Source organism: Danio rerio, chromosome 22 (assembly GCF_052040795.2).
Source record: "Danio rerio strain M-AB ecotype USA chromosome 22, GRCz13ab, whole genome shotgun sequence".
Classification (NCBI taxonomy): Eukaryota; Metazoa; Chordata; class Actinopteri; order Cypriniformes; family Danionidae; genus Danio; species Danio rerio.
This window is the reverse complement of record NC_141042.1, coordinates 33,326,049-33,343,513: the sequence shown is the minus strand read 5'-3', so window position 1 is coordinate 33,343,513 and position 17,465 is coordinate 33,326,049. Positions and strand designations below refer to the sequence as shown.

The 17,465-nt window shown below is 34.4% G+C and overlaps 2 protein-coding genes and 1 non-coding gene across 5 annotated transcripts; 1 reads left to right on the top strand and 2 right to left on the bottom strand.

Annotated features, from left to right (window-relative positions):
* Positions 1-2,395: 2,395 nt before the first annotated feature.
* LOC100126114 (uncharacterized) lies at positions 2,396-13,639 on the bottom strand. Its single transcript, XR_015522251.1, has 3 exons — positions 13,508-13,639; positions 13,231-13,344; positions 2,396-3,175 (listed from the first exon to the last, which is right to left on the bottom strand). It is a non-coding gene; the product is annotated as an uncharacterized LOC100126114 (transcript).
* Positions 5,091-11,108, top strand: LOC141380218 (uncharacterized). 3 transcript variants are annotated; one of them, XM_087304652.1, is made up of 6 exons: positions 5,091-5,450; positions 7,842-7,904; positions 7,982-8,314; positions 8,416-8,529; positions 8,670-8,722; positions 9,916-11,108. In XM_087304652.1, the coding sequence occupies exons 2-6, from the start codon at positions 7,880-7,882 to the stop codon at positions 10,039-10,041; spliced, it is 651 nt and encodes a 216-aa protein (XP_087160778.1). In that variant the 5' UTR covers positions 5,091-5,450; positions 7,842-7,879; the 3' UTR covers positions 10,042-11,108. The 3 variants fall into 3 exon arrangements, with proteins under 3 accessions (XP_087160778.1, XP_087160779.1, XP_087160780.1); XM_087304653.1 differs by lacking the exon at positions 5,091-5,450 and having other exon boundaries at positions 6,836-7,904; XM_087304654.1 differs by lacking the exon at positions 5,091-5,450 and having other exon boundaries at positions 8,434-8,529; positions 9,916-10,760.
* LOC147831642 (uncharacterized) lies at positions 13,508-16,371 on the bottom strand. Its single transcript, XM_087304662.1, has 3 exons — positions 16,209-16,371; positions 13,735-14,061; positions 13,508-13,639 (listed from the first exon to the last, which is right to left on the bottom strand). The coding sequence occupies exons 1-3, from the start codon at positions 16,231-16,233 to the stop codon at positions 13,617-13,619; spliced, it is 375 nt and encodes a 124-aa protein (XP_087160788.1). The 5' UTR covers positions 16,234-16,371; the 3' UTR covers positions 13,508-13,616.
* Positions 16,372-17,465: the final 1,094 nt, after the last annotated feature.

Below are 17,465 nucleotides of genomic sequence, written 5' to 3'. Positions count from 1 at the left end.
ATTTATAGTTTTAAAAACACCATCACCATAAATTTAATGATAAATTACTATAGTATTTATTTGTGTGTAAACACAGAAACAAAAAAGAGAGACTGTCACAATGCCAAATGCTAAAATCTAGCTTGTAGTTGATTATTTTAACTATACTTTATCAAAGCAAAACAGTTTTGGACAAAATGAAGACATTTTTTACTTGTAGAGCTATAGGCTTAGATAGTCATTATATTTTTAACATAAATGGCAGCTTGTTCTTGATTAACAGATGCAAAACTACTTGCTGAAAGCTGTGAGTTTGTGGCAAGATGATGAAACAAAGGGCCACTTTTTGAGTGGTGTTGTTGGTCAATATTGCAGAGTGATATTGCTTGACTTCTGGATTGCTGAGAATGGGCAAAAACATATTTACAATAAAATTAGAAATGTAAGTTCTTTAGTATTAATGTGTCAATATGGTGCAAGTTCTAGTTACCAGCATAAAACTATAGGTAGCAGTAATAGATTCTGTTTACTCAAATGCATGTTTGAGGCCATACTTCTTTACTTTACCATCACATGGTTTAAGTGCATTTGTAAAATATAAATCATTTTATTAAAATGCATACTTTCAGAAATATTTTGGATCACTTGCACTACACCTAACCACTTAAATAAGCAGCACGCAAAAAAAAGTCATGAGTATTTATTGCAAAACCATCTAAAAAAAAACGATACAATCAAGTCGTGTTGCATTTCAAGTCCTGCAAGGTTACAGATACCATCCCATCTCTAATCTCAACTGTCCAAATACTTTTGAGAGTCACTCTATATTTTGTAGTGTACAGAAATTATTCACTCTGTTGTTTAGCCCTTTCACAAGTTCTAAATACTCCCGCTGCCCTTCCTGGGTGAGCTTTTTTTTATTGTGACTGTTATTTAGAAAGTTATTTAAGCTTATCAGGTGACACACCACAGCCCCAATGGGTTACGTCTATATGGTGTTTTGCTTCCCTTTACTGTAAGCACTGACAAACATGCAAACTATATTGTGAATTATCTGATATTCCAATTATCATATTATATATATTATCATATTATTTGATATATGAAGGATTATGAGTGTTTAAATCAGGGGTGCCCAAACTCGGTTCTGGAAAGCTGGTGTCCTGCCAAGTTTAGCCCCAGCCCCAATCGAACACACCTGTGCTAGCTAATCAAGCTGTAAAGCTGTGGTCACACAGTTTAAGCTTCCGAAATTCTGTAGTACAGCGCTGCGAAAAGGGGTGAGATTAAACAAGATGATTAGACATTAAAAAAGGTCAGAGCTCACCACACCAAGCTTAAACTTTTCAACGCAGAGAACTGCAAAACTTGACGCACCAACTTGGGTTTCCGGTCTGATAGATTTGCATGCATTTGAATGGAAGTATATGTGGAGAAAAGTGCAGTGTGACCACAGCTTTCTAGAAACATCCTTGCAGGTGAGTTGAGGCAAGTTGGCGCTAAAATCTGCAGGACATCGGCCCTCCAGGATCAATTTTGGACACTCCTGGTTTAGACTATGCTGCAGGAGAGATTAGAGCTGCTGGATTTACAACACGTTTATTCATCATTTTCCTCCAAAACATATAAAAGTGTCTGTTTAACTGGGTGAGAAATAGAGTAAATGTTGGAGTAATATAAACAGTGTGTCTCTAATGTGAATAAAGCACATCATGCAGTTATTTAAAAATAATGATTATTGTCACCTCTATAGTCACCAGCGTGTATTTGCTAGTAGTCATGTGTATTTGAATGTCTGAAACCTAAAATAAATGTTGTTTGTTTGAAAACACTGATAAATTGTGATTTATGACCAGCACTGCACATCTTTTTCTATGCCTCAACTTAAATGAGATTTAAATTTTAGCAGGTTATGATGACTAGCCCCTTTCACACAGTGATACCGGTAAATTTCTGGAAAATTTCCGGAACGACTTTACCGGTATATTCAAAAAAGCGCTGTTCACACAGGCGAGGACGTTACGGAAATTTTCCGGAAAAGAGCATTCACACATCCATTCCAAAATACCGGTAAATTCTGACATCATTCACCACAAATGAGCTTTAAACGGCTACGCTTGTATTTGTAAACATTTGACTAAATTACAAACTCTGTGGATGATCAATATTGTGAACAACTTTCACAGGATCACTTTCGCATGTCGAGATGTTCATAATATGTGCGTGTGCAGGCGCTCATAGGCGCACGCAAAGCTTGAAGGTAAACAATTAACGGCTTATCATGAGCATCTCATCAATGTTTATTTACACAGTTGGCATCAAGAAGAACATATAAACGTGATCTGACTAACTTCTAGCAGCTAAATGTGTCTGGAAAAATATTCAAAGGCTTTTATCCTCACAAACCGCGCGGACGTAAATGCGTCTGACTGTTGTGATTGGCTAAAGCAGACGTCTCACGTCAGCACGTTCTAGACGTGCACGCGCTTATTACGGGAATCTTCCTTCTGCATTCACACAGCGCAGCATTCCGGCAAATTGCCGGTAATGTTACAACTTCTCTTTCCAGAAAATAGCCAGAATGAATTTACCGGTATTTTCAAAAAGGACCTGTTCACACATACAACCTTTCCAGAAAATTGCCGGCAATTTTCCGGAAAGGTCTGTATGTGTGAAAGGGGCTACTGACTCTGTATAAAGCACAAATCCAGCATAGAGGGGTTCAGTAAATTTGGTTTTGACATGTACAAGTGATTAAGTGTGTTTTCATCAGGGACACTGAAGACGGACAAAATGCCGGCCGGCTCATCCAGAAACACTCCAATTCTGTTATAGGGAGTTGTTGGGAGAGGAATATAAACCCCCCTGTTATCATGCCAGGCAATCAGTTTCTCTCCAATAAAGCAGCTCAGAATCCAGGACTTGTCATTGGCTCCGAATCGACAATCAAGACTTTCTCCTTTCCTGCCGATTCCTCCATAAGACACCACCATGTCACCCAGTCCTTTCCACTCGGCCTCTCAGTAGCAGCGTCCAGACAGACGCTCTTTACACAGAATCTGTGGGAGGCCAGTGAATCTGTCTGGTTGATCAGGATAAATCATCGGCTCTGAGTTACGCACCAATGTTTTGTTGTCCTCTGCAACTGAGAGCATTTCATGTGCAGTATTTGGATCAAGAGTGATATTACACGCATCTACGAACAAGAATAAGGAACATTAATAGGAGCACAAATACACAGTTAAATATAAACACAACACTTTCATTTTTGCTCCCATTTTCAAGAGGTCAATTCAAAGATTTTTTTCTATGTACGCAAAAAGCCTATTTCTCTCAAATATAGTTCACACATTTATATAAATCAGTAGTCCATTGTTAGTTCATGTTAACTCATGGTGCATTAACTAATGTTATCAAGCATGGACTTGGATGTTAAAGGGCCATGAAACCCCCTCGTTTCAGCAGGGTGTTTTCACACCTCTTCTTTGGAAAAAGTCAGAAAAGTGGGGGTGTCCAGCTCTGTTTAGGGGGGAGTGTCGGAGAAACTAAAGTGGGAGGGTGTGGGAGTGTCTATTTGGGCACGCGCGAGTTTCAGTCAAAATACACAGGAGAAAGGGATGGTGTTTAACCTACATGGACATCTGTAGTCGAATTATTAGCCAAATTATTAAATGTCGGACTTTAACTGCAGTTCGGCTCTTTCATTCAGGGAATTCATTCATGCCCCTCGCGACAAATGAGATATTTGATTCGAGATACTGCTCTAAGCGTGTATTTTTCATGCAATGTTTGATACCGCACGGCGAATGACAGAAAAAAAACTCCGCATTTCCCGGAAACTTAGATGCACACGGCAGGTAGCGTCCGAAAGCCGCGTGTGTTATTCCGGTCACAAAATGCGGTGCTAACATGTTTGCACTCAATGCAATAGTTAACTTATTTGATACGAACAAACTGAATATACAAAGAGCACTGGTCGCTCACTTACCAAATCTGTAGAGACAGGACAATCACCAGCAACTAGAGCCGCGTCTTTATGAAGAGAAGACTACATCCGGAATCCGGATTTCAGCGTTTGCAGATGAGAACAGCTCTCAGGTAAACAATAATCCCCCTTAGACACGTAAATTATTGTTGTCGAGCGTCGCGTACACTGTAATCCACACGTGATCCAGATAAGCTCTCACAGAGAGAAAATGAAAACGAAACTTAATGGCAGCAAACTGTAAAAGCAACACTTCACGCTTGTTTTGCCAACACAACGTGGCGTCTCTGTGGTGTAAAGACGGTGACACTAATGAATATTAATGAAGTTGCACAATAGAGCGCGCTGATTGGTTTGAACCAAGCCTAACTCATGCATTAATGCATCACACTGTAAGACGTAATAAGGCACACTCTGGCACAGACGTCCAGTCTGCACGCTGGAATACACGCTATTATGTCATGACCGTGACGCAGCTTCAAAAATTCGTTTCAAACAGGAAGTACGAATTTGCTTGAAATAACGCAAAAACAACCAATTTACACTTTTTAGTGAAATATAGGTGTCTTAATAGTGTTTTTAGCAGTGTGGGACACATATACGACTGTCAACAGCTCAAAAAATGTGTTTTGGTGTTTCGTGACCCTTTAATAATGCATTAGTAAATGTTCAATTATGATTAATAAATGCTGTACATGTGTTCTTCATGATTGGTTCATGTTAGTAAATGCATTAACTAATGAACCTTATTGTAAAGTGTTACCAAACTTTTAATTACAGATACATGTTGAGCCCTGGATCTTTTGGTTCAGTAAAGTATCCTAAGAAATAATACTAACAATTGTTAATAAATATTGATGATAACAACAATTAGAAGAATATTAATAATAATAATAATAATAATAATAATAATAATTCATCATTATTATCATTAATGTTTTAGAATAGCAAACCCGTACATTCAAACGATTTCTGAAGGATCATGTGACTGGAGTGATGATTTTTAAACTTCAGCTTTTGATATCACAGGTATAAATTACATTTTAAAATTCATCCAAATATACGATTATTTTAATTTAAATAAAAAATACTGATTTTAAATTAAATTAACGCAGGCTTGGTGAGCAGAAGTGACTTTTTAAAAACGTTAAAGGTCTTACTTTTGATTGGCAGTAAAATATTAAGTGGAATAATTGGAAACCCATATTAATTCGTACAATAATGAATACTGTGTGTTGATTAATACGATTAACACTGACTAAGAGTTGTTTCTCTACAAAAGACCTTCTTCACACTTTATTTTGATGGGTCGTTTGTTGAATATAAGTTACATTGCATCTACATGCCAACTAATTCTCATTAGATTATAAGTAGACTGTTAGGTTTAGGGTAGGGGTTAGTGTAGGTCAGGAACTCCTTTTCATCCCTGGAGTTTCAAGCCTCAGACCGGCCCACCTCAGTTCACTACTGACTATATTAAAATAAGGTAATTTCCAAATCAGTTTCTAATGACACCGTCACGTCTTTTTTTTTTTTTTTTTTTTGTGAAAACAGCTGCTTTAGAACTTCAAATGTTCAACAACCCTAACAGTATAATATGTCTTAACAATAAATATGAAAAAGAAAATAATTACTCAGACAAGGATGGAACCCGGTTCAGCAACGTCATAATCTAGTGTGCTACCCACTTGACCACAACAGCAATTCATTGAATAGTTACTCATCTGAGTTATATCATCATTAACCTGCAGGCTGTGAGAAAATATAGATAAAAAGAGCAGAGCTGCGGTAAAATAATGAATAAAAAGGCTGTGGTCAAGTAAATAAATAAAAAAATTTAAAAAGTGTGACTGCTGAGAGCAACAGATTCTGGAGCTAGGGGACACCGGCCCTCGCGGCCAAAAAACAGAACGGCCCACCGGGAATTCTCCCAGTCCCCAATCCGGGCCTGGTGTAGGTTGACATGTATTTACAAAGTTTCTTATAGCCAGTTAAATGTCTGTTGAAGGAGCAGTATCAACACATACTAAGCAGATGGGGTACTAAGTGGGAATAGAGCACAGCCAGGAACTATGTTTCTAACTACAGCTCCAGAGCTGTTGTTGCGAGTCCTCAAGTTTGCGATGCAGTTTGCGAATGTTCATTGGAGCGACGGATTTGGGAAACAGCAAATCAACAAACTATGTTTGTAATTAAGTAACTTGCGACCTTGGTTGGCTAACGATTTTGGGAAACGCACCCCAGGTTGGGTAGGTGGAGCATTCCTATTATGCAGAGCTACAGAAATGTCTATAGATGCTGTATTCTGCATGCCAGGCCAGTAGGTAGACTTTGAACAGAAACATCACAGGTACACACACAGCCCAACATGTAGCTACTGCATTTCATTGCCTTGTACTTGTACATGTAAAATGACAATAAAGTTGAATGTAACCTAATCTAATGAAGCCTAATCTAATGATCGGTCGATCAATCAGTCAGTCAGAGACCTTTGGAGAACAGCAGTTGCGAATGGTACTCGCAAGAAATTTTGAGATATGAGAAAGCCTATATTGCGACCTCTGGTGGATTCGCAAAAACAAAAACTTAAAAAAAAACTTTCCTCCTGGGATGTATTTCATGCTGTCCAGAAATGTATGCAGGGGCATGTATCAATAATGAGCCTGGTTTGTTTATTTCCCTGTCAGTCATCATCAATCTATTGACCTACAAAATGTATTCACACTGTCAAATTAGAAAATTTCTAGTATTAAATATTTCTTTAAACAATGACAATTTAATAAAAAATAAAAAAAATGTATTTTATTTCTAAAATATTATGTTTTATTGTGTGTAGCTTAATTGCAGCAAAATAATCTTTATATCATTTTCAGACAACACTCAATATAGGGCCTACTAACACTATGCCATTTGTACCGTGCCCAGGCCCGTTTCCCGGATCGTTTAAGAAATGTGAGTGCGCTGAATTGGGCTCAAGCACGGTTCACTTGGCCGGCCCTAGCCCGGTTGGAAAAGGTGTGCCTGAGCGTGGTTCACTTGGGCTTTGGCACGGTACGCTTGTGTGTGAGTGCAAAACGCGCCAAAGCCCGTAACTGAAAGCGAGACGTGACTTTTAAGGGATTGTTTCATATGTATTTATTAATTATTCTTACTGTTCAGTGAACACAAACTGCCGTAGTTTATTAAAGACGAGAACTCCTCACAGCACGACAGCTGCGCGGCTTCAGCAGACCTCATTCCTACAGCACGCGAGCTTAATGATTATGATTGCCAAAAGTGGCGGATCTGTTCGGCGAAATATCTGACTGCGTGTCACTGCATCCCTAAGGACTGTTTGGCAAAATATTTGACTGCATGTCACACGACTGAAACGATATAACTAGAGAAATCTCCATTGTGCTGCTGAGTGAGAGAGCGCTTCTCACTGAACAGCGCAGCAGCGATGACGTAAGCGTGCCCAGGCCCATTTGTGGTGTGAGTGCGGGCCGTCGGGGGAGACGGGAGGGGGGACAATCGTGCTTTGGCCCGGTTCGAAGCAACTGTACCTAGTGTGAGTACAGCCATAGACAGTATAAATGTCAACTACACGTTTAATCCAGAGTGTGCGATGAACTGTCCACATAGTGTGTTCAAGTCAGACTCTTGGTGAAATTTAATTTCCAGCCACTGGAGGGTGCAATACTTTAACTGCATGTTACAATGTTTTGACTCCACTGACACTTGCATTTATTTTTCATTTCTAAAAAATTTAAAATCAGGTCATTAAAAAAAACATGTCTGATGAACGGAAGTTATTTCAGTGCAGTGAGTTGAGCTCTAATGTTGACCGCTCTCTTGAGGTTTCATTTGAAACTCTTGTGTTTCCGTTCACAATAAGGGATTTGCATGATCTCAGTGTTTCATCAAGATTAGACGATGAGGATCACACAGCTCCACATCTGTGAGTTTATGACTTCATATTTGATTAAATGGGTCTAGTTTAGATGTTTTAATAAATGTGTTTTATTTCTCTCACAGGTCTGTTCATGTGGTTTGATGCCACAAAAAGTTTAACAAATATAGCAGTAACTTTAGGAGCTGATGTTATTATAACCTGTGCTCTTGATATAAAGGAAATTTACTGGTACAGACAGAAATTTCCAGATCCTCCAGTGTGGATTTTACGCACTTATGATAGAACATATGAAAAAGTACAATATGAAAACAGCATCTTAAAACACAAATACTCAGTGAAAACTAACAGCATTCTGTTCATCGGAAATGTCAGCACTGATGAATTAGCAGTTTATTATTGTGTCAAAACTAGTGAACCACAAAAATTCAGCAACGGCACCAGAATCAACTTAACCGGTGAGTTATTTTCATGTGTTCAGTGTTGTCATTTAACAACATTTACCATACTACGATGTTGTGATTGTTTTGTTTAAGATTTAATATTTGGATATTTATAGACATGTCTTTGACTTCAGAATCAGACGATGCTTCACAAAACCAGAAATCATGGAGAAATATGATCATCATCCCATCTGTCCTGGTTGGCGCTTTATCCGTCATTGCAGCTATTGGTGTGTATTGGATATTGGATAATAAATTAACTTTTTACCTTATTTTTACTGTAAATCTATAAACATTTACTAATCTGTTCCTGTTTGAACTTAATTTGTTTAATAAGTCTTAGTGATTTTTATTTTGATCCTGTTTTAAGGTTTGGTCATAAGATGTGCTGATAAAACATGTAATGAAGTGAAAGAGCAACAGGTGAGAATTACATTTGATACATAGAAACCTTTTAAACATCATCTCACACCTTCAGTGCTGTTTTTATTATATTAGTAGTACTTGAGTTGCAGCTATTCTGTGATGCATTTTGGGATTTAAAAAGATCTGGAACCCCCCCACCCTCTAAATATAGGGGTTATTTATAAATATAGTTATTTATAATTTATAAATAAATAAATAAATAATTTATTCAGATTTATTTTATCTTTGCCATGGTGACAGTACATTATATTTGACTAGATATTTTTCAAGACACTTCTATACAACTTAAAGTGACATTTAAAGGATTAACTTAGGGTAATTAGGCAAGTAATTGTGTAACATTGGTTTGTCCTGTAGATTATCAAGAACAAATATAGCTTATGGGGGCTAATAATTTTGTCCCTAAAAGGGTGTTTAAAAAAATTTTAAAACTGCTTTTATTCTAGCCAAAATTAAACAAATTAGATTTTTTTCCAGAAGAAAAAATATTATCAGACACACTGTGAAAATGTCCTTGCTCTGATAAACATAATTTGGGAAATATTAAAAAAAAAAATTTTTTTTAATAAATAAATAAATAATTCGAAGGGGGCTAATTATTCTGACTTCAATTGTATATATAGCTTAAAGGGGCTAATAATTTTGAATTTAAAATGTTTTTTTTTTTTTTTATTAAAACTGCTTTTCTTCTAGTCGAAATAACAAATCAGACTTTCTCCAGAAGAAAATATATTATCAGACCAACTGTGAAACATTCCTTGCTCTGTTAAACATCATTTGGGAAAAATTTAAAAAAGAAAAAAAAATTTAAAAATACGATGCAATTCTGGGTTAACATCTACGTTGATCCTGGAACATAATTTTTGTTCAAAAATGTGATCAATACCTATTCTCTACCCCTAAACCCAACTATAAATGTAAATTATTTCTAAAATTGGAAGGGAATAATAGTTGGCTAATGATCGTGTATGTAGAAGTGCATAAACATAACTGTAAGCCTAAACTTAAACTAGACAATAAACGTATCCCTTAACTCTGATTGGCTGATTGGAATGTTGTTCCAGGATCAACATAGATGTTATTCTAAGTTCTATGGTGAAATCAGGTTGGTGTGTAAAATTACAGTTGAACATGAACATATGTTGTCTTTTATGGTCATTAAATCTGATCCATGTAATTTGTTCTTTCAGTTTGTTGAAACTGTTTTGTTGAAGCATCTCAGTGGAAGCAGATCTTGTCAGAGCGAGTGCATCTTCACTCTTCTGCAGTCAAATACAAATGCGGAAACAGAACACGAGAGAGTCAGAGAAGTTTAAAGACACGCTCTTGTAAATAAATCATTTCACTTGTGCATTTAAAACACGGTGCCTTGTATAAAATGTTTGAATTTGAGTAGAAAAAAATAAAAGAGATGAACTTATACAAATGCCAAATTTAATGTTTTGGTAACATTTTAAGCTTAAGTAATAATTCTCACTACTACAAGCTTATTATACGTATATTATACATATTAAACAATTATTGTAAATACAGGAGTTCCACAAAAAAAAACATTTTATCACCTTAACTTTTTTCTTTACACAAATGAACTTAAGTTATTAAAATATAACTTAAATTATTGAAATATGCAGATGATATGGCACTTGTTGGCCGGTTGACTAAAACAGGAACAAAGGGAGATACCCTGTACTATAGTTATAAAAAAATTGCATCAAAACTGGTGTAAAATGAGTTCAGTGGAGATACATTTGAATAAAACCAAGGAGATGGTATTTACCAGAAATAAAGTAGTTCTTACTTGAGGATTGAAACCTTTTGTCCTTGAAGGACATGAAATAGAGACAGTTTAACAATATTTTAAATATTTAGGAATTTTATTGATGGTAATTTGACATTTGCTGGAAATGTAGAATGTATAAAAAAGCTTATTAGGAGATTACAACAATTTGACATGAGTCAAGATATTCTGGAGATTAATTAGGTTGAATTTGGTTGAAGAAGTTGTGAGTTTTAACATGATTGCATGGTAAGGACTGTTGCCAATTAAAGAAAAACAAAAACTGTCAAGTAGTAAAAAATTCCCAGTGCAATTGTAGGCAAAGCATAAAGAAAACTAAATGAACTGTAAAAAAATAATGAGAATTAAACAGAAAGCACACATTATTATTGAATCATTATTGAATGACTGCCATTAGAATTTTAAATACTGAGTTTTAAGTATGAATAGGGTTTTAATTGAGTTTTTAATGTGATATATGTGATGATATTGAATGCATTTGTGTTGCCTGTTTTTCTGTGATATTTGAATAATATGAACGCTGATGTGGTTGTGTGGTGAAGCAAAGATAAATTTCAAATTGTGGACAATAAAGAAAGTATTAAATATTGGCAGTTTATTAGTATTTATAAAGTACAATATTAATCTACATAACTAATCCCACCCAATACCTAAACCCAACTACCTTACTATTAATAAGCAGCAAATTAGCAGTTCCTGTTTTAGTTTTCAATCCACTTTTATTTTGATTTTATTTATGGATTCAGATTAATTTATTCTATCACTACTTCTATATGTACAAAATCATTTATTTCTTTGCTTAAAGCCTCTAAACACCCTTCATTGATGTTGCGGTTTATTAACAGACACCCTGCAGTGCTGCTATTTCCATCTGAGGTTTAGATGAATGTGAGAACTGCGAGACATAAACGTATGAAGGGTGCACTGGTTTACGGTCAAACCTTTACTCTAGACAAAGGTGAACTTATTTTGCTTTTGCTTTAGTGCTTCAGTTGAGTTTAACCACATAGTCTTGGTGTTTTTTTTTTTCCTTTGTCTTTTATAAGTCAAGATTTTTTTATAGTTAATGTATTTACTGACATGAACTAAATATGATTGATAATTGTGCAACATTTATTAATCATAGTTCAAAAGTTTTCCAAAGTTGTGCTTTTTAAAGTCAGATATTATGCGGCTGTCTTGAATACGATATATTCTGAAATAACAACTGCTGAAACTGACAACACAGTACTTAGAATATTCTCGACCATCAGTGAATATGGGCACATCCATATTTATATGATTGTCATACTGCTGTTTTTAATGTTTGGCACCATTATGTGAATTAATAATTCACAGGTTAGTGTATATGCTCCATTCAGCCTTTTTTTATTTCTGTCAGCATTGCATTTAATTAAAGAATTAATTAACTATTATGGCTCTAAACAATGTTTTGTCTATTTTTTTTGTTTTGTATCAAGTAGCCTTTTAAAAAGTGGTATGAAATACATCCAGGTGATTATGTCCACAGAATAAAATGTTTCATTCTTATTCAACAGCAGCCGATAAGCATGTATTGCTTTATTCTGCGATAACTATCCACCTGGACATATTTTATCCCTTACCCTTTTGCACTGCAAGTTAACACAGACTAAATATGAATGGCTTTATGTGTTGCCTTACATCAACAAATATACTGTAATAATACTGTAAAACATAATGTGATAAATGGATTCTTCATTGTTGGTTCATATTTGTAAATCATCATAAGACATTAATGAAATAAATATGAAATCTTAATAAAAGCTTAGTTTTTAAACAAGAAATGTACTTTATCCAATTCATGTTCATTACCATCACATATGTTATGCTGTGTGCAATTACTAACTCAATTAACAACTGCAGCTCAATATGAATAAAATAAAACATATCAGTGTAGTTAGGTTTGAGTAGTCAAAATCTTCTTAACAGTGTCTTTCTTGCAGTTAATAATGATGGAAATGTTTGAGCCATAAAGAGCAAGTAATAAAACCTACTTTCTAATCAATTTATTGGTGTCAAAAGAGACTTTTTTTACTCCAACATTAATTTTACACTGTCAAACAATACGCTCTTCCAATAACATACAATTTAAACTGATTGATATTGTGAGAAAGTTCTATATAGCCATACATCAATGCTGTTCACTTACTGTACCAAATATTTTTCAAAAGTTCAAAGCTCAACATGTCTGTCAGCACACTACAGGAAAAGATGAGGAAAACAGTTCAAATGTCAGTGCACTTGAACTAAAAGGACCTTAAGTTAATCAAAACAATGCTTTAAAAAATAAAAGATATTCAAGCCAAGATTAATAAATGTAACATAAATAAAACAATAAATACATTTCTACCAATCCACAAAACCTTGTTTATTAAAAGTGCTCTACAATTGTTTAACCAAATATTTGTTCATTTATATTTATTTAGATGCTTTTATCCAAAAGCGACTAACAAATGAAGATAAAAACGCAGCATAATTGACTTAATACTGTAACGTACATGTAAACGCACTATATAAACAATACGTTTTGTTTATAAGAAGATTTCTGGTGCATATGGAGCAGAAAAGAGGGTTTTATTTAATTGTAAATAATTTTATCATAATTTTTATCATTATAATTGCCATATGAACAGGCTTTGGTGTATATAAACAGAAATTAAATTAATTGTGATTTCAAATCTTTTACCTGATTTGTTTGAGTCTTGAGGTTGATATGTAACTTGAGTCCGCAGTATATCAGCAGCATGAATGTGTTTTTCCAGCCCCTCTGTTTTTCCAGCAGCAAAAACTAAAGATGAAACTGTAAATTCATATAAGAATTATTAATATGCATAAAAAAAAATCAATGACATATTTAATGACAAAATCTTGCCTTTTGTAAAAGATTATCACATATACTACTACTTGGATATTTCTATGCTGACTCCTAATATCCTAATTAAATATTTATATAAATTACTCACCAATCAGCACAATGAGCAGACAGCCACACATCAGAGCAGATATGAAGCCAATAATCTGCCATTGTGTTTGATTCTGATCCATAAACACCTCTGCTGTATGATTAAGACACTAATCTAATTCCGTTAGTTGACCTGGTTCCGTGAATAAAGTGTTAAAAAAGTGAAATCAGTACCAATTTTAACAGCAAACATTAGCTTTTCATCACTGAAGAACTGAATGGACTCACCGGTTGTGATGTATAATCTGGTGCTGCTGCTGAATTGTGGAGGTGTGCGTGTGCTCATACAGTAATAAAGTCCTAATTCATCAGCAGTAAGGTTGTTAATAACCAGACGATGTTTAAACTGCACTGAATATTTGATCCTGAATGATTTATTCAAGTATAAAGATGATGCTGGTGTTGAGAATGATCGCAGAATCACTGTTGGAGGATCTGGAGTTTTCTGTAAGATCCAATAAACGTCATTTTCATCAAGATCACAGTTTATGGTTACATTTGATCCCAGAGCAGTTAGTAGATCTGCCACTCCTGCTTGACAACAGATCAATACATCTATCAAAAAAGGAGAAGCAAAATGAGCATCATAATTAAGATTAGAGATGAGAGAATAGTTTAAACATTTCCACAGATCCCATAAGCAAAACTCAGTTTTATTATGTTTTCATACGTTTGATGATCATTTCCATTATAAATTAGAATTTTGACAAAACTTTTGAAATATATTGTTTATAATAATACATTTTATTTAAATGCTTCATAACTTCATACATTTAGTGTTTGTTTAAAATGGGACAAATCTGTAATTACTTTAATATTTAGTTTATTTAAGAGTTTAGACAGTTCTTTCATGCTTCGCTAAGAAGAAGATAACCAGTTGTAATTTTCAGTTGTGCGTACTGGAAACATTGTAAAACTGTGACCCGCTACTACACCTATTTTACAGAGCTGGGCCAATAAACGATATTATATTGAATTGAACTAAAATATATGTCAATAAAAATGATGTCAATAACAAAAGCTCTGGACTTTTTTACTCTACTTTTTGGCCACTGAAAATGTATCCGTCAAAAACATTTTATCCTCTAATTTTTGTGGCTTCAGTCACTGTTGGGATACTCTTTGAAATCTGGAAGCATTTCCAACTTATATCGAAATATATTTTTATTGTTAAATATGGAAAATAATTATCAGGATTGCATTTATTGCCAAATCGCCCATGTGACATTAGATATCTTCTTCTGTGTGCCTATATGTAATTTCGGTAACACTGTACAATAACAGTACATGAATAATGATGTATTAATATGTAAAATAAACATTACTTTATTATGAATTAATGATGAGTTAAGTTATGCACTAATCATGAATTAACTTTAACTACAACATGAGTCACATGAGTTCATATGTAAATAACGACTACCTTAATTACTTGTTAGTATGTTGTTAATAAATGTATTAATTAACATTTAAGTTTAAGCTAAATGTAACCAGCATGAACTCATGAGCTGTTAATGTAGTTATGTCATGACTACTTGGAGGGGCACATCACTATTAACTCATTCTTAACCAGGGGTGGACTGGCCATCTGGCAATTCTGGCAAATGCCAGAAGGGCCGGACCATTTTTTTAAATGTGGGCTGGTTAGTTTTTTATTTTTATTTTTATTTTGTATTTTATTATAATTTTTTATATGTATTGTTTTTACATGCAGGCAGCTTTTATCTCGTGTATGTGAATATTATGATGACGTTGATGATGGTAATAATAGTAATAATAATAGTAAATGTTAAGCATTTGGCCCAATCGGTGATAGTTTCGAGAGGGGCCGACTCAATCAAAGATTACGCGGACATAATCAAAATCTGGCAAGAATGTCAAACAAACAGTACGTATGGTAATGTGGGCTGGTGTGGCTATAGTGCCAGGGCTGAATTTTTGTCCCAGTCCGTCCCTGTTCTTAACTACTCATAAACTCCTGTTCATGTTGATGTTGACAGAACACTTTTCTATTGTTCTTCAGTGTAAACTCACTAGTTGGACGTGCATAAGGAGTGTTTGAGTAGTTAAGAATGGGTTAATGATGATGTGCCCCTCCAAGTAAAGTCACAATATAATTATACATTAACATATCATGAGTTCATCATGGTTAAATTAAGCATAAAGTAATGCGGTAATTAATACATTAATTAACAAACAATCCTAACACGTAGGTAGCTGTCATTCACACATGAACTCATGTGACTTATGTTGTAGTTAATTCATGATTAGTGCATACCTTAACTCATCATGAATTCATAATAAAGTAATGTTTAGGTTACATATCAATACATCATTATTCCTGTACTGTTATTGTAAAGTGTTACTGTAATTTCTTCATTCATCTATGTTGTTTTGAACTGTGCTGCGTGCTGTCAAAAGCCCTCATGAAAATGAATTCACTGTCTAACTGTTAAAATATTTTTCAAAATACAATTAAATGTAATATATTATTAATTTTACTTTGAACATTTTAATTTTATTGAAAGATTATTTTCATTTGGGTAAACCTTTTTATTTTTTGTCATTACATTTTAAGATGATACGTCACATTTTTAGATTTAAATAAATGTAAACTAAAATAAATATATTGCACACAATCACGTACAACATGTGGATTACAGTCAAATATTACAATATATTGATAATGTAATTTAACTTACAGAGCTGAAGCTGAAAACTCCTCATGTCGCATAGAGTAAAAAGCTACACGGAGTCAATTCCCCCCAGAAGTTCAGATTAGATTGACTGAAGCACTAAAGCAAAATAATATGAATCTTAGACTCACAACACTCACTATGAACACTAAAAACGTCAACTCCGAATTTGATCCTGATATGTGATGAACTCAAAACAAAATCGATTATTTACTTACTCGGTCATTCCGCCGCCATCTTGTGGTGAAGCAAACTTACAGCATTTTGGTAACAATTTAAATAATACGCTATTTTGATCTCACTCACATTGGCAATAAATTTTTCAAGAAAATTTTGATTATTTACATTTTCAAGACACAATAATCAAAAAACAAACTCGCCTGTAGCGAGTGATGCAGATCTACTGTTGTGTTTCCACTCACAGATGTTTAAATGATCTCAGTGTTCCAGATTCATCAGGTTCAGACCATAAAGATCTCAAAGCTTCTAATCTGTGAGTTTCCTCTAAACATTTGGTTATATGGGTTTTGTTTTAATTTCATACCTCAATAAATGTGTTTCTCTCGCAGGTCTGTTGTGGTTTAAAGCCACTGAGTCTACAAACTTAGCAGTAACATTAGGAGCTGATGTTATTATAATGTGATCTTGATATAAAGGAGATTTACTGGTAAAGAAAGAAATCTCCAGATCCTTCAGTGTTAATCTTGTGCACTTTTAACAGCATATATGAAGGAGGACATATTATTGTGTCAAAACTAGTGAACCACAAAAAGTGCATTTTCACTCTTCTGCGGTCAAAAACATAGCTGACTGATGCTGTTTGTCATTAGTTTTCAAGAGACCATATAAAAGGACATTGTTTCTGGTTTTGTTTTTTTCGCTTCAGCTGAGTTTAACCACACAATATAGCATGTGACTTTCTAGACAAAAACAAGTTGCACAATTGCAAAAATACTATTAAATTGTTTTATATTTCTCTCTGAAAACTTTAAAATAGTAAAATCAGTTCTGGTTATGACCTTGGCATTAAATCTGAAATATTTGTGTATGTTTTGTTGCTTATACACTGCTGTAAATTATCCGTATTTGAGGAGCTACATAGGCCAATAAAACCTTCAGTTTACTACAGTATTTATTAGTTTATCAGTTGACGAGTACATAATACTACAGCATGCTGTAGCATCTATTATTGAAGTGTTGCAAATAACATATAGTATAATATAATTTACTATAGCGTGGTTTTAAAAACACCATCACCATCAT